Below are 16,414 nucleotides of genomic sequence, written 5' to 3' on the forward strand. Positions count from 1 at the left end.
GGCCGAGTGGCCTATTTCCCTCCTATGTCTTATGATCTAATGACACTGGTATATCCAAATGATGTGATCCCTTCTAACTCTTCAAAAGTCTGAAGAGAGCATAGGTCCAACTCATTCAACCATTCTTTATATGTCAATCCTTTTATCAGATGAACTTCCAATGCACTGCCTCAAAATCGCTTTTAAATATGAACGCCAAACTTAGGCATTACTACAAAGGGAGTTCCTCTTGAACCAAAGGGGATAACTTCACTTGCCCCATCATTGAAATGTCCCCACAACCAATGGACTTCCTTTCAAGGACTCTTCATCTCATGTTCCTGATATTTATTGCTTATTAATTAATTATTATTATTATTATTTTGTTCTTTTTGTATTTGCACAGTTTGTTGTATTTTACACGCCCAAATTGGTGTTGTCTTTCGTTGATTCTATGATGGATTTATTGAGTGTGCCCGCAAGAAAATGATTCTCAGGATTGTATATGCCGACATATAGACGTACGTACTTCGATAATTAACTTACTTTACACTTTGAACTTTGAGGTGTGTCTAGCCAGCACCCGGTGCATCAAAAGTGAAAGAAAGACACGACGGAAAAATGCCACCATATTTTGCCACGTGAACGTTTATTTTACAGATGGTGATTATTCTAACTGCAAACCATTGAAGACGCAGAGACTGTTTTCTGAAAAACAAAGTTAACGTGGAATTACAAACGGCACTTCCGTTTGTTCCTGAAACATAAAGGAGTTTCCCTGAAGAGGGAGCCATGGATTAGGAGATCAGAGATTTTACCACTTGCATCTAGCAAATTAAATTTAAAACTTGCGGCAGGAAAAACCCTTGCTATAGCAGCAAGCCATCTATCATGATTTGAAGAGTACTGCCTTAAACTGCAGACTGGCTTTCTGAGATGAGAATTCGCAGTAAATCATTGTGATTAGTTTGGAATAGTATTAAATTTGATGCCGAGGCTGGGATAGTCATCCATAAGCATCTAGTACTCTACGCTAGTTGAGAATGACTCATCGTGCCCACAGATGAGCTCACATTTGATTGATTTGCGATAATTTATTTTCCCCCTCCATGAATGTTTAATGGCTTTAAAAAGTATGTTAAATGACCACCAGTAAAACATTAACTACGTCCGCTGTCAATGTTGCGTATTTGGTCCACCGTCTTGTACATGCGATGGGGATTTCTAACAGTTTTAACTCGTTGCTATGGAAATAGTTTGCGTTTTTTAGGATTAAAATAAGGGTTTGCTGCTTGCTGCACTGCAAATCTTCCCCGAGCCTAGAGACGTTGTTGGTGACGTCAACGAGTGCCGGCTCAACCTACCGCGACTCCGCGGGCGGGGGCGGCGATTGGCAGGCCAGTTCTGACCAATGGTCGTGCGGGATTCCGCGGGCCGGGCCAATGGCAGGCAACCCAGCTCCGGCGACTCCTCCCATGCCGACGAGTTAGGTTGTCGGCGGGAGTCCTCCTCGCTCCGGTTCCTAGGCGACGGGCGCTGGCGGAGAAGCACCAGGGCTGGTTGCGGGGGTGGATCGGAGATCACTGTCAAAAGAAAGTGTGTGTGTGTGTGAGTGTGAGAGAGAGATAGAGAAAAAAAAAGTTTCAGGGGGCGAGAGAGGCTTTTTATTCGCGGCGCGAAGTAACTTTTTTAGATTACTCCTGTGATTTGCTGGGTGCAGATTGAGAGGAGAGTCAGCAACCATGTCTCGCACGGAGGATATGCACCGAATGACCGAGGGCGTTTACAAGGTGAGTGCGGCCACTGACCAGCCCCGACCCGCCGCCGGGCACAACTTTCTTTCACCCTAACCGGCACTTTCCCCTTCTTTATACAGTCTCGACCGTTGTCCACGAGACTTTGAGCTGAGTTTTGGACTTCGGCGAGGGTTATTTGCCCGAGTTTTTTTAAAAAAAAGAATTGCCCAGGTCTGCTGATTTCTGATTGATAAAGGCATGTTGTTTTTTTTCGACACGGAGAGGTTTATTTTATGCAGCTCGCTTTTAAACTTTTAAAATTACTTCTGAAACGTTTAGTTAGTGTTCTTGTGAATGGCATGAGGAAGCGATGAGCTGGAATGGAAGGATTTTTTTTGGGAGAAGTATAGGTGCGTTTGCCGATCTGGGTGTGGGGTTCTAGTGAGGTTGAGTATGAAGGTAGTTGATGATTATCGGAGTTTTGAACTCGTATGTTAGAAATAGTTTATTTTTAACATTATTCTTCATAATCATTAATTTCAGATAACTATTTTTGCGATGTTTTACAAAGTGATTTTTAGTTCTTGGATGTGGATTTTGGTGTAGTTCACTCTTCTCCAAAGAATAGTTTTCTTTTGCTTTGTATTGTTTTTAGTTGTCCTGCAGCAAAGAAAGATTGGGTACAAAAGAGCTCGTGGAATTGTTCCTTTGAAGGCTGCTCTTGAATCTGTATGCAGTTGGTGTATGCTTTTTTTTTCCAGTAGGGTTCAGTCAGTTTGAAGGAGCTGTTTTAAGATCCTAGATGATGTGACAGATCAATGTGTATGCACTTTTTATGTGTAGCCTGGGTGACTATTTTTAATACGTGTTTTGGAATGTGATAACGTGAAAGTAGCCACAGGGGAAATTATGATACTCAGTCCTCCTAAATAGTAAATAACTATAATTTTCCAACTGGGCTTAGAGTCTTTGGTTCTTTGATCTTATTGGGTAACTTTTCATTGATATCGTCTGTTTCTTCCCCCCCCCCCCCCGGTTCAAACATGCACAGCTAAAGTGAGATAAATGTAACTAACACTAGGTCTTGAGAATTTGTTTGATTACCGGCAGACAATTATTTTGGCCTGTAGGTGGTGATCTCCAAGGTTTGAGGAATCTGCATATGCCACATTGTCCTGATTGTTTTAATTTTCTACTGAAAATTGATATTACCGTTTTATGATTTTTCTGTTGCCATATCTGCAGTGGGTGCTATCAGTATCTTCCTGCTAAGGATTTTATTTCTCACTTTGTATTATGCATCTCCATAATTGCAAAATCTGTCAATTGATTTGTCATTCTAAAAAGCAGCAGCAAATATTGGCATCAAAAATGCCAGCTGTTGAAGAAAAGCACTTGATCAGGTTGTTTAAGTTGTTTCAGTAAATTTAAAGATGGCACCAGCTTCATTGCTGACCTTATCAAATCAAAAGCAAGAAACTGCGATGCAATTAGTGATGGGTGTTTTAATTCTTTTTGGATGATTTCTTGGCTGGGATTTTATTCCTTGGAATGTAGGAGAATGATAGGTAAACTTAAATGTCTAAAAGGATCAAGTCTTTCTCCCTAGGGTGGCGGAGTCCAAAACTAGGCATAAGTTTGGGGTGAGAGGAGGTTGATTTTAAGAGGGACCTCAGGAGGCAACTTTGTCACACACCGGGTGGTGAGTTTATAGAATAAGCTGCCAGATAAGGTGGTTGAGGTAGGTACAGTAGTACAAGTTAAGAGGCATTTGGATAGGTGCATGGAGGATTGGGGATTAGGGGAATATGGGCTGATGCAGGGATTTGGGACCATCTGGGTGGGCACTATGGTTGCATGAATTGGTTGGGCCAAAGGATCTTTATCTGCTGGGTGTCTAAGTTCTGCAGCTGTTATGCAGATGGTAAGGAGCAGGAACTGCTAACGGCACTGAAATAAAGGAAGAGTAATTATGACTGTCAGGAACAGAAAACTAGAGATGCCAATTTAAACAGAAAACTGGAGCATCGATGCTGAGTATTTGGCTTTGAGCGGTGAAGTGCCTCAGTGAAAGCACAGCATATTGAGTGGGCTGCTTTATTGGTTCACAGCCAACCTTAAGGTGGGTGTCCTGACACATCACAGTTTCACTGTGCAAATCAGGAGTTCGAACAGGAGGAGCATGTTTGTGGCATCAGGTGGATTCATGAGAACCATAATCATGTTGCTAGCTAGACAAGTACGTGCCTCTGTGCATTAGAAGGGCAAATTTAACTTTTAGAAAGTCTTGAGAATTTTGAAGTCTTACCAGCACTTTAGAAACTTCCTTTCTGCTCACCACTTTCTGGCGCATCTGGTTCTTAATTGCTTTCCCATTTGTCTTTTATTTGGCCAAAGCTAATGTTCATTCTTCCAAAGTGTTGCTTCTGCTTTTAAAAATTAGTACATTTCAGAAGAAAATTTAATTCTTTAATGAAGCATGTAAACTGGGCATTGGGAAATTAAGTGAAGATTTTAGCAGCTGATCTAGTAATTATTATCGACAAGACATTTTTGTAACTTTTTGAGAGAAGACTTTTTTGTATTGCAAGACTTTTAAATGGGTATTTTTTTATATTGAAGGACAAATCCAAAATCTGATGACTTTTGTTTTGGGGAATCACCATTCCATTTATAACCCTGGCTGACAGAAAGTGTTGTGCCTATGCACAGTATTTTTAGACCTTGTGTTGCTTGTGATAACATTTGCTAAATTTACAGTACAATAAGTAACGGTTGCTGCAAATTAAAATAGTTAATAGTTTAAATAGTGTAGTGGATGAAAGGCATCAGAAATCAGTCAGGACCAAAATATGCATGAAGGAAAGAAATCTTTTGGTGTTGCAGGGAGGTGTGAAATATGGGTGAAGGATTGTGAGTTTCAGAGTGATCCATCTGAAATGAATTTGGCTTCAGATCGAGTTGCTAGGTAAACTGAGACATTCCATAGTTCCCAACTAAGTTTTTGTCATCCAATTAAAGGCAAGGTCAAGACTGTAGCAGGCCTTTGAGTTAGAATGCATACTCATGAGACATAAACAGTTTGTGCTCTAGTTTGCAGACTGTTTGATCTGGATGAGGACTAGACATCTTTATTTTTTGATATTTTAAAGATGTATGGGTGATGTTTTTCACTTGCTGAATTCACATTTTGTATTCTTATGCCCGATTACAGAGGAATTGGATGAGTTTTGGTTTTTAAATCTTTCCATAACCTATATGTGAATGTGGGTTCCATCCAGTCTCCATCTTAGTTCTTTTTAAAAGCACATCAGCTTTCACATCTGACTGGTTTTGATTGTTTCCTGAATTTAATACAACTTACCAATCTGCAGAAGGAAGATGCCAGATTGACTCTGGCTTTCAGGTGCTGATAAATTGATGTGCACTCACATTGAACACTGAATATTTTATCTGCACAGTGAAGTGAGTCATTAAGTCAGCACTTTGCTTCAAGTGAGAACAAGGAGGCTAAGGCTCACAGTAAAATAATTGGCGAGGATTCATAATGGAACACAGTCAGCTTGTGGGTGATTCATACTGGGTGATTTCAGAAATTTTACTTTGTTTGTTGTAGTTACTGTTTGCTGACTTCGAATTGGTGGTTCGAATTGGTTTTGCCCCTCCTTTCCACCCCTGCCTGTTAGCTGGTAACATGGTGCGGAATGCCGAATTTCCATTTTGAAATGCATCTTGCTAACGCCCATCATCTCTGACCATAGGCAAATTCCAAAAAGAGGCATCACCACATCTCACCCCACCCCAAGGGATAAGCATCCTTTCCAAAGTCTCCATTTTAGCTATAAAGTGCAGAACAGAATTGTGCATAATCCTGCAAATCTGGCCGAACCAAAGTTTTATGCACCCATGACTTGGCAATCTTTATACTCATTAAAAGCAAGTATGCAGTATGCTTTCTTATCACACTATCCACTTGCAGGGAGCTGTGGTCATACCCCAAGACCTCACTGTACATCAGTACTCCTAATATTCTGTCATTTACTGCATACTTTCCTTTTGCATTTAACCTCCCAAATGCACCACCTCGTACATGTTTGGAATAAACTCCATTTGCTGTTTCTCTGACCAAGATTTTAATACAGTACTTAATTAACTCTTTCAAACTGTGGCAAGTTATCTTGCATAAGAAATTGCATAAGCAGTCCTTTCTCAGTTGTAAAGTTCCATTTGAAAGAATGACGAAGTAGTTTGATGGATTGTTCACTAATAAGCTACTTGAATCATTACTAATTTACCTGATGCTTTTAACCCATCAAAAGCACGTTATTATAATCATCACATGATAGCTGCCTGAACCTATAATGCTGTATAATGGAACACTGAAATGAGCTAAATTTTGGCCTCAGTTGGGTAAGTACTTTTCTGCTCTGTTGAAGCCACAAGGTGGTCTTGGATTTTTTGGTTGATTGATCGCGGCACCATTTCAGCTGAGCAGTAATATTTTATTGTGCCAAAAACATAATTTATAAACTACCTCTTCAACAATACTTTGCAATGATGGCCAGTTTGTAGGCTCGTGGAACTGGTCGTCTGCAGCTTATTAGTTTTATCCACATCTAATTGACCCTTCGGTTCTCCTTCATTCCCTTTTTGTTTCTTCTGATGCTTCTGTACAGCTTTGCCAAACCTCCTTTTATTGGTGAACCCACACCCCAATCATTAGGCTCAGTACAACCACCTCTGGCAAAATCCCCTTAATGTTGGGTTTGCTCACAGGACCCACTGATTCGGCAATGGTAAGCCTTTCCTATTTCCTAGCTACCTGCATTCAAACTACTTTCTTGTCCAATCATTTTTAAGTTTGTATCCTGGTGAGTAGATGAGTCATGTGTCAATTATTCATCCACTTGATGACTCTTTCCTACAGTTAATAATGACCTTGGGAATTAAGAGTCTATAGTCAGCTGATGTTGTTTATATTACCACCCTGTTTCTTTACCGATAGTACTGAATTCTGGTTACACAAACACGCAAGGAGAAAATTAGATACTTTGCTGATATTCATTTGATTTGACCATAGCATAAGCTTGTACTGTACAATTAAAGGGGTTTTATTTCCTACTATTTATACTTGTTCATTTGTTCGTTATTTGTCGTATGACATAGGTGATTGTGCTCTTTCCATGACCAAGGTTGTTCTTTGCAAGCTATTCTACAGAAGTGGTTTGCCATTGCTGCCTTCTGGGCAGTGTCTTTACAGGACAGTTGATCCTAGCCATTATCAATACTCTTCAGAGATTGTCTGCCCGGGCATCAGTGGCCACATAACCAGGACTTGTGATATGCACCAGCTGCTCCTACAGCTGTCCATCACCTGTTCCCATGGCTTCATGAGGTGGGGGTTGGGAAGCTAAGCAGATGCTACACCTTGCCCAAGTGTAACCTGCAGGCTAGCTGAGGGGGAAGGAATGCTTTGCATCAGCTTTGGTAGAGACCACACCACCCAGCCATTTATACTACCAGAATTCACCATTCAGAAATTCCTCCTCATCTCCATTCTACTTTCCTTCTATTTTGAGGCTGTTTCCTCTAGTCTTAGACTCCCCCACCATAGGAAACATGGTATCCACATCCACTCTTTCGAGGCCTTTTGACATTCGAAAGGTTTCAATTAGGTCACCCCTCATTCTTCTGAATTCTAGTGAGAACAGGCCCGAAGCCATCAAATGCTCTTCATATGACAAGCCTTTCAATCTGGGAATCATTTTCATGAGCTTGCTTTGAACCCCCTCCAATGTCAGCACATCCTTCCTTAGTTAAGAGGTCCAAAACTGCTCACGGTACTCCAAATGAGGCCTCACCATTTAGCTTTGGTTATGAATATTATTCCTCTTGTATTTCAGAATCAGTAGCATGGATTTTGAGCAAGTCTAATACTGTAGGAACTGATTGCAGATTTCGATCAGTATGAAGTTGTGCAGTTCTTGGTTACATTTGTACTTGACGAATGGAAGTGGAAAGTTAGAATAATAACTGATTTGGTTTAAAATTAATAAATGACTTTGACAGATTAGTCAGGGGTTGTAGTTACACAATTTCCTAGCTGATACAGTGCAGTGTGGGCCCTTTGAGCCATATCGCCCCAGTGACCCCGATTTAACCCTAACTTAATCACAGGACAATTTACAATGACTGATTAATGTATCTGGTACGTCTTTAGTCTGTGGGAGGAGACCAGAGCACCAGGGGAATACCCACTCATTCCATGGGGAGGGTGTGCAGATTCCTTACAAAGCCACCAGAAATGAACTCCGAACTCTGGAACGCCCCAAGTTGTGATAGCGTTGCACAAGCTGCTGTGCTACCATGGCATAATACACAATTGTAATAGTAGGTGGAATTCAGCAAACTGAATTTATAGATGAGTTTTACAAAATGTGGCATTATCAACAGATGATCAGCACCTTTGGCCGATATAAGATGGTTTTTACTGTCAAATTTACGATTGAAGCTTGCCCATGCTTTTTATTTCCCCAAAGCTGCTAAATTCATTGTAATAAAGATGAGCATAAATCTGATGAATTCTGGTTAATAATAGTTGGAAGTCATTAGTTTTCTGTTTCACTATGTAATTATTGGACTATTTCATCTAACCCATCAGTGTGCACTGACTAATGATAATGAGCATAACTAACAGCTATGAAAATCCCATGTAGCTAATAAGATGAGAAGTTAAATAGGTCTTAAGTAAACCAAGATGAGCTCTGGTTGATTTCAGACAAGCTCTGTAAAATTGTAGTGAAGAAGGTTAACATAGAAAACCTACAGCACAATACAGGCTCTTCGGCCCACAAAGCTGTACCAAACATGTCCTTACCTTAGAACTACCTAGGCTTACCCATAGCCCTCTATTTTTATAAGCTCCATGTATCCATCCAGGAGTCTCTTAAAAGACCCTATTGTTTCCACCTCCATCACCGCCGCCGGCAGCCCATTCCACGCACTCACCACTCTCTGCGTTTTTAGAAAAAAACACCCCTGACATCTCCTCTGTACCTACTTCCAAGCTGCTTAAAACTATGCCCTCTCATGTTAGCCGTTTCAGCCCTGGGAAAAAGCCTCTGACTATTCACACGATCAATGCCTCTCATTATCTTGTACACCTCTATCAGGTCACCTCTCATCCTCCGTCGCTCCAAGGAGAAAAGGCCGAGTTCACTCAACCTATTCTCATAAGGCATGCTCTCCAATCCAGGCAACATCCTTGTAAATCTCTTGTGCACCCTTTCTATGGTTTCCACGTCCTTTCTGTAGTGAGGCGACCAGAATTGAACACAATACTCCAAGTGGGGTCTGACCAGGGTCCTACGTAGCTGGGTTCTCGGCCTGAGATGTCAGCTGTTTGTCAGGATGGTGCTGTCTGGACTGCTGAGTTCCTCCAGCATTTTGTCTCTGTTGCTTTGGATTTCCAGCATCTGCACAATCTCTTGTGTCTGTAAAACTGATTGATCTACATTCCATATTCTGTAACACTACTGTTGCCCAGTTGTGTAAAAACAAGTATTTGTAAAGATCCTAGTAATCACAAGTAGTATCTGTGGAGTTGTAGTAGTTTAAAGTTCACATATAGAAGCTATTATTAAGATGATTCTCTTGGAAGATAGCAGACTGTTAAAGAAGCACAATCTTATACATTTTTCAAGATCTGAGCATTGCTGGCAAGTACAGTGATTATTTCCAGACTTATTTCAGGGAATATTTAGGAGCCACCACATTGGTGGGTCTGGAGTTGCATTTTAAAGTGAGTAAGGGTGGCAAATTTACTCCTGTGAAGAACATTAATGAATCGGGTGGATTTTTACAAGAACACAGCAGCATTTTGATCATAATTTCTTATAACTTACATAATTCCTGATGCATAATTACTTCTGTTATCTTGTGTTTCTGGTCTTTATTTTTACATTGTTTCATGGTGCTGACTACTGCTTGGAGTATAATTGTGTTTTTTTTACAATGAGAGAAATTGCACCGTGTAGCCTGAGGAGGGAATACGTCCTCTGTATTTCTGTATTATGTTGAACTTGGCTTCTGAAATTAATTCCATTGCCTTTTGTAAGACTGAATTTCCTATGTTTCATGTATGCAGCAGAGGGCAAATTCCTACCATTTGACCAAGTGTGAATATGATAATATGAAAATGTTTGCAGAAATTCAGCAAATTTTTGTACATCCTAAAAAAAACACATTGTATTCAGATCTTAACTATTGTGTAATATGAGGAGATTTGAGTATATAGAGTACTGATGATACAGATAAATTCTGACCTTTTATTTTCATAGACCATTATGGACCAGTTTAATCCAAGTCTGAGAAACTTTATCGCTATGGGGAAGTCTTATGAAAAAGCACTTTCCAGTAAGTTAATTGTCTGTTTGTTTTATAATCTGAGTTTGTTCTTAATCTCCGTTTATATGGTTAATGTCCGCTCATATGATTGATGTCTGTATGTGTTTTGTCCTTGGTTTTGATTTTCATTTTGTGTAACTATGTTTGCTCATCTTCATTAATTCTCCTTCAGCTAGATGGGTGTAGGTCACTGATTCCTAGGTTGGATCTTAATGTTGCCTTCCACTGAGGCATTGACCATGGATGAGACAGAATTGTCCATTATTTTGTCCATTTGTGATGGTTTGCTTGCAAAATATGACATTTTCAACAGACCTACTAAGAATTGAGACTTAACATATCAACTGGTGGAAGAATTGAATAGTGATCTCATTGCTAGATATTTTGACCTTTAAATCACAGTTGACTTCAGCAGCTCTGTCTTGCTGAACTACATTGTGAGGTGCTCAACCTAAAATTCAAAGAATGAATATTAGCTTGATTTATCACATGTATTTCACAGTGAAGTGTGCCATTTGTGTCAAATCAGCAAGGATTGTGTTGGGGGCAGTCTGCAAGTGTCACCATTTTTCTGGCGCCAACATAGCACCCACATCTTACTAACCCTAACTGTACATCTTTTTGGAAGGTGGGAGGAAACCAGAGCACACAGAGGAAACCCACGTGATCATGGGGAGAATGTGCAACTTCCTTACAGACAGTGGCGGGAATTGAACCCTGATTGGTGATCACTAGTGGTGTAAAGCGATGCGCTGACCATTATGCTACCATGCTGCCCCATTAATCCTGTCATGTTCACTAATTGAGAACTAGTCTGCATTTCACAATGAAAAATAAAGTTGCATGAGGAATAAAGCCAGCCACCGTTTTGGATTTGTTTAATATGTGGTTACTTATAGGAAGGTTATTTAAAGATATTAAGTTGGGATTTTCCTCCTGAAATGTAGCTTGGGTCCTTGTGAAATATCTTGAACAGCATACCAAAGTTGAGAAAACTGTTTTCCATTTATTTCAATGCACAGTAGACCATCTAAACTCGTACCTCTAGAAGTTTTGAGTGCAAGCTTTTAGCTATACAAGATGGAGGAATCTACCTGGGCGGTGGCATAACATACAACAATACTATCAGTTTGATTTTTTGCATCCAGTTTTAAATTAACAATAAAAATCATATCAAGTGTATTTTTGTTCTCTAAAACATTTGCAAATAGCATTAAGTGTGGTGGATTTTTTTTTTCCGTCCTCGTACGTTTTTGGATTGAGTTTGCTCCCTGTGAGTCTGAGGATTGTCTTCATTCCAACAATAAGTGGTTAAATGTTTGTGAGTTTGTTCATGTCGATGTTTCACCAAAAAGTCTTTTTTAAATTGTCATTCTGAAAGCTGGGGTTAAAAAATGGGGCAGAGGGAACAAGAAATTTAATGCAAAGAATAAGTGGAAAAAGGAAGTGGATGATCAGTACATGAGTTAGAATTAATATTCAACATGATGGTAGTAAACAAACCATTTACTAACCAATTTTCACAGCCTTCACTTTAATTCAAAATGATTGCAAATGCTTTAATTGAGAACTTTTAGTTATTACTTGCTCTTCTTAGGAGAAGGTGCAATCAGAGTCTTAAGAGCTAAACAGTTGCTTATTTATTCTGTTGGGAATCTAAACACTGAGCTGGATGTTCAAAGCAGCTACTTAAATTACAAGACACATAAAATGATGTAGTGCAGTAGGCGGTCATTTGCCCCATTGTGCTTTAGACAGATCTTTGGAAGGAGAATCAAATTAATTTCTGTCTGTAGAATTGGCAGATTTTGTTTTCCTCCATTTCCCTTTTGAAAGTGCTTATCGAAATTGCTTCTATCACTGAGGAAGTGCAATTTGGGTTAAATAAAATTCACGGCTTAGTTTTGTTTTTCTCTAAATTCATCATCTGGATGCTGAACATTGTGACAGTTTCTCCTTTTCAAAACTACTCTGATCTATGCTAGGTGAAGTACCATTCCTGCTTCCCTGGTCATTAATGACGAACAAAAACTTTTCACCTTGAGTCCATTCTGGTGGATAGAGTCAGTTCATAAGTCAGCTATGATCTTGTAGAATCATTCATAAGATTTGATGAGCTAAGTGTTGTTTTCCTTACAATTGTAAATTCCCTTTGAATTTCCTAAGGCCTTCATGTTTCTTTTGAAGACTTTGCTGCCCAGAATTAGTCACAATACTTTATAAAAGCTTGATATTTATTGTATTTTCTACTTACTTTCTAAGTTTGTAAAAAGAGGATCCCATGTATATCCTTAACAGCTTTTACACCTATCACTTTCTAGCTATCCTCCTTCCTCTACCCCCACCTTTTTATTCTGGCATCTTCCCCCTTCCTATCCAGTTCTGAAAAAGGAATGTCAACTGTTTATTCATTTCCATTGATGCTGCCTGACCTGCTGAGTTCCTCAGGATTTTGTGTGTGTTACTTTGGATTTCCAGCATCTGCAGACTTTCTCATGTTAATGATTTGTCACCAGTTCTTACCACCTATAAGGACTTTGGTACATTAACTATTGGTACAATTTTTAAAAAATATGTACCATTTATATTGCCTTCCCTCCTTAAATTATAATACTAAATGTGATGCTGACAATTTTGGCAAAGTAAAAGCAGTGTTTGTAAGTACAATGGAATGAATTCAGTTACTGAAATATGGAAGTTGTATCTGGTATTCTATAAAATTCCTGATGGCCCTTGCTATTGAAACAACACCCTTTTTAAGTGTTGATTTATGATGCCTTTTGAAATTGATCTTTCTGAATTTTGCATAATGTCAGGAAACTCCCCTGCATAAAAGTATGATTCTAAAGAAATGTAGTTATACATTGCAGTAAAGGGCCAACATCTGCAGTCAATCTTGATTCAAGTGGAGACATGGCAACAGACCAGCCTAAAGATAAGGAGTGAACACTTATTATCTAGAATGTCTTGTTTGAAAGTGATGAAAACCGTTTCAGTTGTCAATTTTAAAAGGGTTTTGAATATATGTTGTTAAAGATGAATACAGGGAAAGGTAGGGGGAATTTTTGAAGAGCTAGACAGTGCAAAATAATTTGTGCCTGCCTCTTGTGATTTAAATATCTCTAATGTATAATATATTATCTTGCAGTGTGCAAGGAAATCTGTTCTGCCTTTCATAACCAAATAATCTCACATCTTGCCAGAGAAAAAAATAAAATTACCATTGAATCTATATGTAGTATTATGCAGAAGCATTGCATAGCAAACACATTAAGATCTGGGGCTCCTGTTGCAATCTCAGGAAAAATCAATGCATTTCTTAGCCAATGCGAAAAATGGTACAAGAAATGATGTGTTGATATCCTGATTTGGATTGACCCAAAATAATCATTTGCAAAAATTAAACTGCAAATCTTAAACATGTAAGCAACTAATTTCATAGGTCAGAAGTTTTGAAAACTCAAATTCAGCAGATTTTGAAGTTGTTGTTAAGGGAGCTAGCAAACTTAACGTTAGCTGAGGAAGAAATCTTAAACATGAAAACTTTGCAGATGATTGCATACATCAATGAGGTAATGCTAAATTATGTTTCATTCACCGGGGTAACTATTGCAAAGTAAAAGTAATATATACTTTTTGGGTTAATTCTGTTTTAGACCTGATATTTGTGGTAGTACAGTTACTGATTAAAAATGCCAAAATAATTATCAAAACAGTTTCGTAGAGGAACATGGGAGGTTGCAAAATACTAATTCTCAGATCTTAATACGGAAAATATAGTTAACTAATTTCGGGGCTCGAATCTAAATCTTTCTCAAGCTACTTTTAAATTGCCATTACTTTAATTTGGATTTGGTGAGCAAGCTTCTGGCATTGATGTTTAGAAACCCTGCTCCTAATGGCAGACTCGAGATCTAATATTTTTGAGTCATCAAGTCTGCTATTGGGTTAGGGGAGCCAACCTGCCTGGGATGGCGCAGGTACTGAGTGGCAAATGCTGATCTGGAATCAAAGCCTAAAATGTATATTAACGTGGATGGTCAACTTTTGCTAGTGGTTGTAGCTATCACTAGTTCTGCTGGGAACACCATCTTGAATTTTGTTTTTTTTTCCACTGTTACTGTTTTTCCCAAACCTTGTTGGATCATTACCTCAGGCCACATGGGTGCAGAGAAAATCTGGATCAAGAAAGCTAGAACAGGTGAGAAATACCATACCGTATGTGCAGTGGATCGAAGTGTATTCGTGCATGTACGGAATCTGCATTTTGTAATTGCTCCGCTATTTCATGCCATTACTGAGACTGATTAATTTTTTTTTGAAAAATACACCACAGTAATGGAGAATGAATGCTGATAGCATGCTGAGCTATTTTTTTCCCTCTCCCTTTTTAAAAAAACTTTTTTTGCAAGCAAAATTTTGGTAATTAAAGCTGACTTAACAACATGTAAAGACGCAATAACACTTGGTTAGTCAGCTGGTATTAAATTCGAGCCCTGAAGTTTTCTTCATATGACCCTTCTTTGTTGAAATGAATACTTTTGTTATTTACTTTAGTAGCATTCTGTGACTGTGTCAGCAGGTGCAAAAGAAAGAAATGTAAATTCATTTTTGAGATCCAATGCAACAAGTAGCTTGTGGGCTATTTGAAAGCCTATATTCTGATTACACTGTTCTCGTGCATTAGTAAGACTGGTTCATACCTAGGACTGACTGTTATTAATCTTTCAGCTGGTTCATAACGTGCCTTCAGCAAGTTTTCTTTAAGTTTGAGAAACAACTCACAATAATGTTTCATTTTGTCAAGATTGAAAGTTGTGGAAGAATTCTGTCTCTTCTCTCTAAAATGTTCTTGTCAACTGTTCAAAGTTGTGAGGCTCATGGTCTTGCCTGAATATCTCTTCAGGCTGAAGGAGAATTTATGGAAATGAGCAACAAGAGAATCTCCACGCAATGCAATTAATTAGTGTTGTTTTCATATTTTGGTAAAATGCAGTACGCATAAAATGTACAATCATTGCTTGCTTTGTGATCTAAAATAATCTAGTGAAGTTTGTTCCTGTTTCTAAATGTTCAATCAGCTGTTCATTTTAATTACATTGTGAATGCCTTGGAGACCCATTTTAAGAGTTATGGTTTGATAATATTCTGAGCTTGGTGGAAATATATATTGTTCTTCCATGATCCAGCATTAATGGAGTAAATTCTATTTCTGTATCATGCAATGTTTGAAAGTCAAGTTTAAATTTGATTATCTTTTTAATGGTTCTTTTAAAACAACTTATTTGGGGGAGGGGTCTCAAAAATGTCATTCTACATCATTGCTACATAGAGGATGCACATTGTGAAAGAGGACTTTGGCTTCAGTTTATTTTAAAGTAAAGCCCTCAAGGATCTAAAAAAATAACTATTATTTTAGCATCTTTTTCTCTGACACTTTAGTATTTGTTGAAAGCATGTTGAAGCATCCAACAGCTTAGTCAAAAATCTTATTAGATATTTTCATTCTTACAAAAGCAAGTCAATTTAAACAGATAAAACCACTTCAATATCGTTCGAGTGATTGAGAGCTAATGGCTGTATTTATGCTATTGTGATTTGAAATTGGATCTTGGTAATATATGCTTCAGAAATCTAATTTTATATTTTTATTTAATTTTGGTTTAAAAAAATGTTTTAGGGAAATTGCCTTGTCCTGAAAAGGGCTGCAGTTCATTTTATTGAGACAAATGAAAATTTGAAATTGCATTTGATAAATGGTAAACTCTGTTTGGTTAGACAAAATTTAAATTCATTTCATTGTTGCCCCTCAATGAAATTAGTATATTTTATAGTGCAATAATTTAGTAAAGAAGCAAAATCAACTTCTAAAGCAAAAATCATTATTTAGTTGAAGTCCTTCAGGCACTTAGTGGTGTAATTCTACTGGAAATCTGAACAGTTGTTTGTGTATCTGCATCTAATATATTATGGAAGCAGACTTATTTATCCACATCTTTATTAGTTTTAATGAAATTTAAATAAAACTAGGTTTTAATTTTGTAAATTATATCAGTTTATTTTTTATCTGATTGAAAGAAAGCTGATATACAACTTGCTACTATCCTCTGATATCTATAATTCATAAAGTCTCTATCAAATGATTTAGAAGTATATGGGTAGAAATTTGTTTCAGTTTGCCCTCACTGAAAGTGTGTAGATAATTAGCTGTTATTGTATACCACTCCTGTTCAACGGAGCTGATATCAGGAGCAAAGTACAATAGAGGGAAGTAGCTCCAGCATCTGTTTAGT

The 16,414-nt window shown here is 38.2% G+C and overlaps 1 protein-coding gene across 3 annotated transcripts in view; it reads left to right on the forward strand.

Annotated features, from left to right (window-relative positions):
• Window positions 1-1,471: 1,471 nt before the first annotated feature.
• Window positions 1,472-16,414, forward strand: part of LOC140714757 (BAR/IMD domain-containing adapter protein 2-like) — a 90,481-nt gene continuing 75,538 nt past the window's right edge. The window contains exons 1-3 of one of the 3 annotated variants that reach the window (XM_073026289.1): window positions 1,472-1,769; window positions 10,055-10,130; window positions 14,278-14,322. In XM_073026289.1, coding sequence (XP_072882390.1) covers window positions 1,722-1,769; window positions 10,055-10,130; window positions 14,278-14,322 — 169 coding nt within the window. In that variant the 5' untranslated portion in view covers window positions 1,472-1,721. The remainder of the gene's footprint in view (window positions 1,770-10,054; window positions 10,131-14,277; window positions 14,323-16,414) is intronic. The other 2 variants (XM_073026290.1, XM_073026291.1) reach the window with 2 other exon arrangements.

Source organism: Hemitrygon akajei, chromosome 22 (assembly GCF_048418815.1).
Source record: "Hemitrygon akajei chromosome 22, sHemAka1.3, whole genome shotgun sequence".
NCBI classification, from domain to species: domain Eukaryota; kingdom Metazoa; phylum Chordata; class Chondrichthyes; order Myliobatiformes; family Dasyatidae; genus Hemitrygon; species Hemitrygon akajei.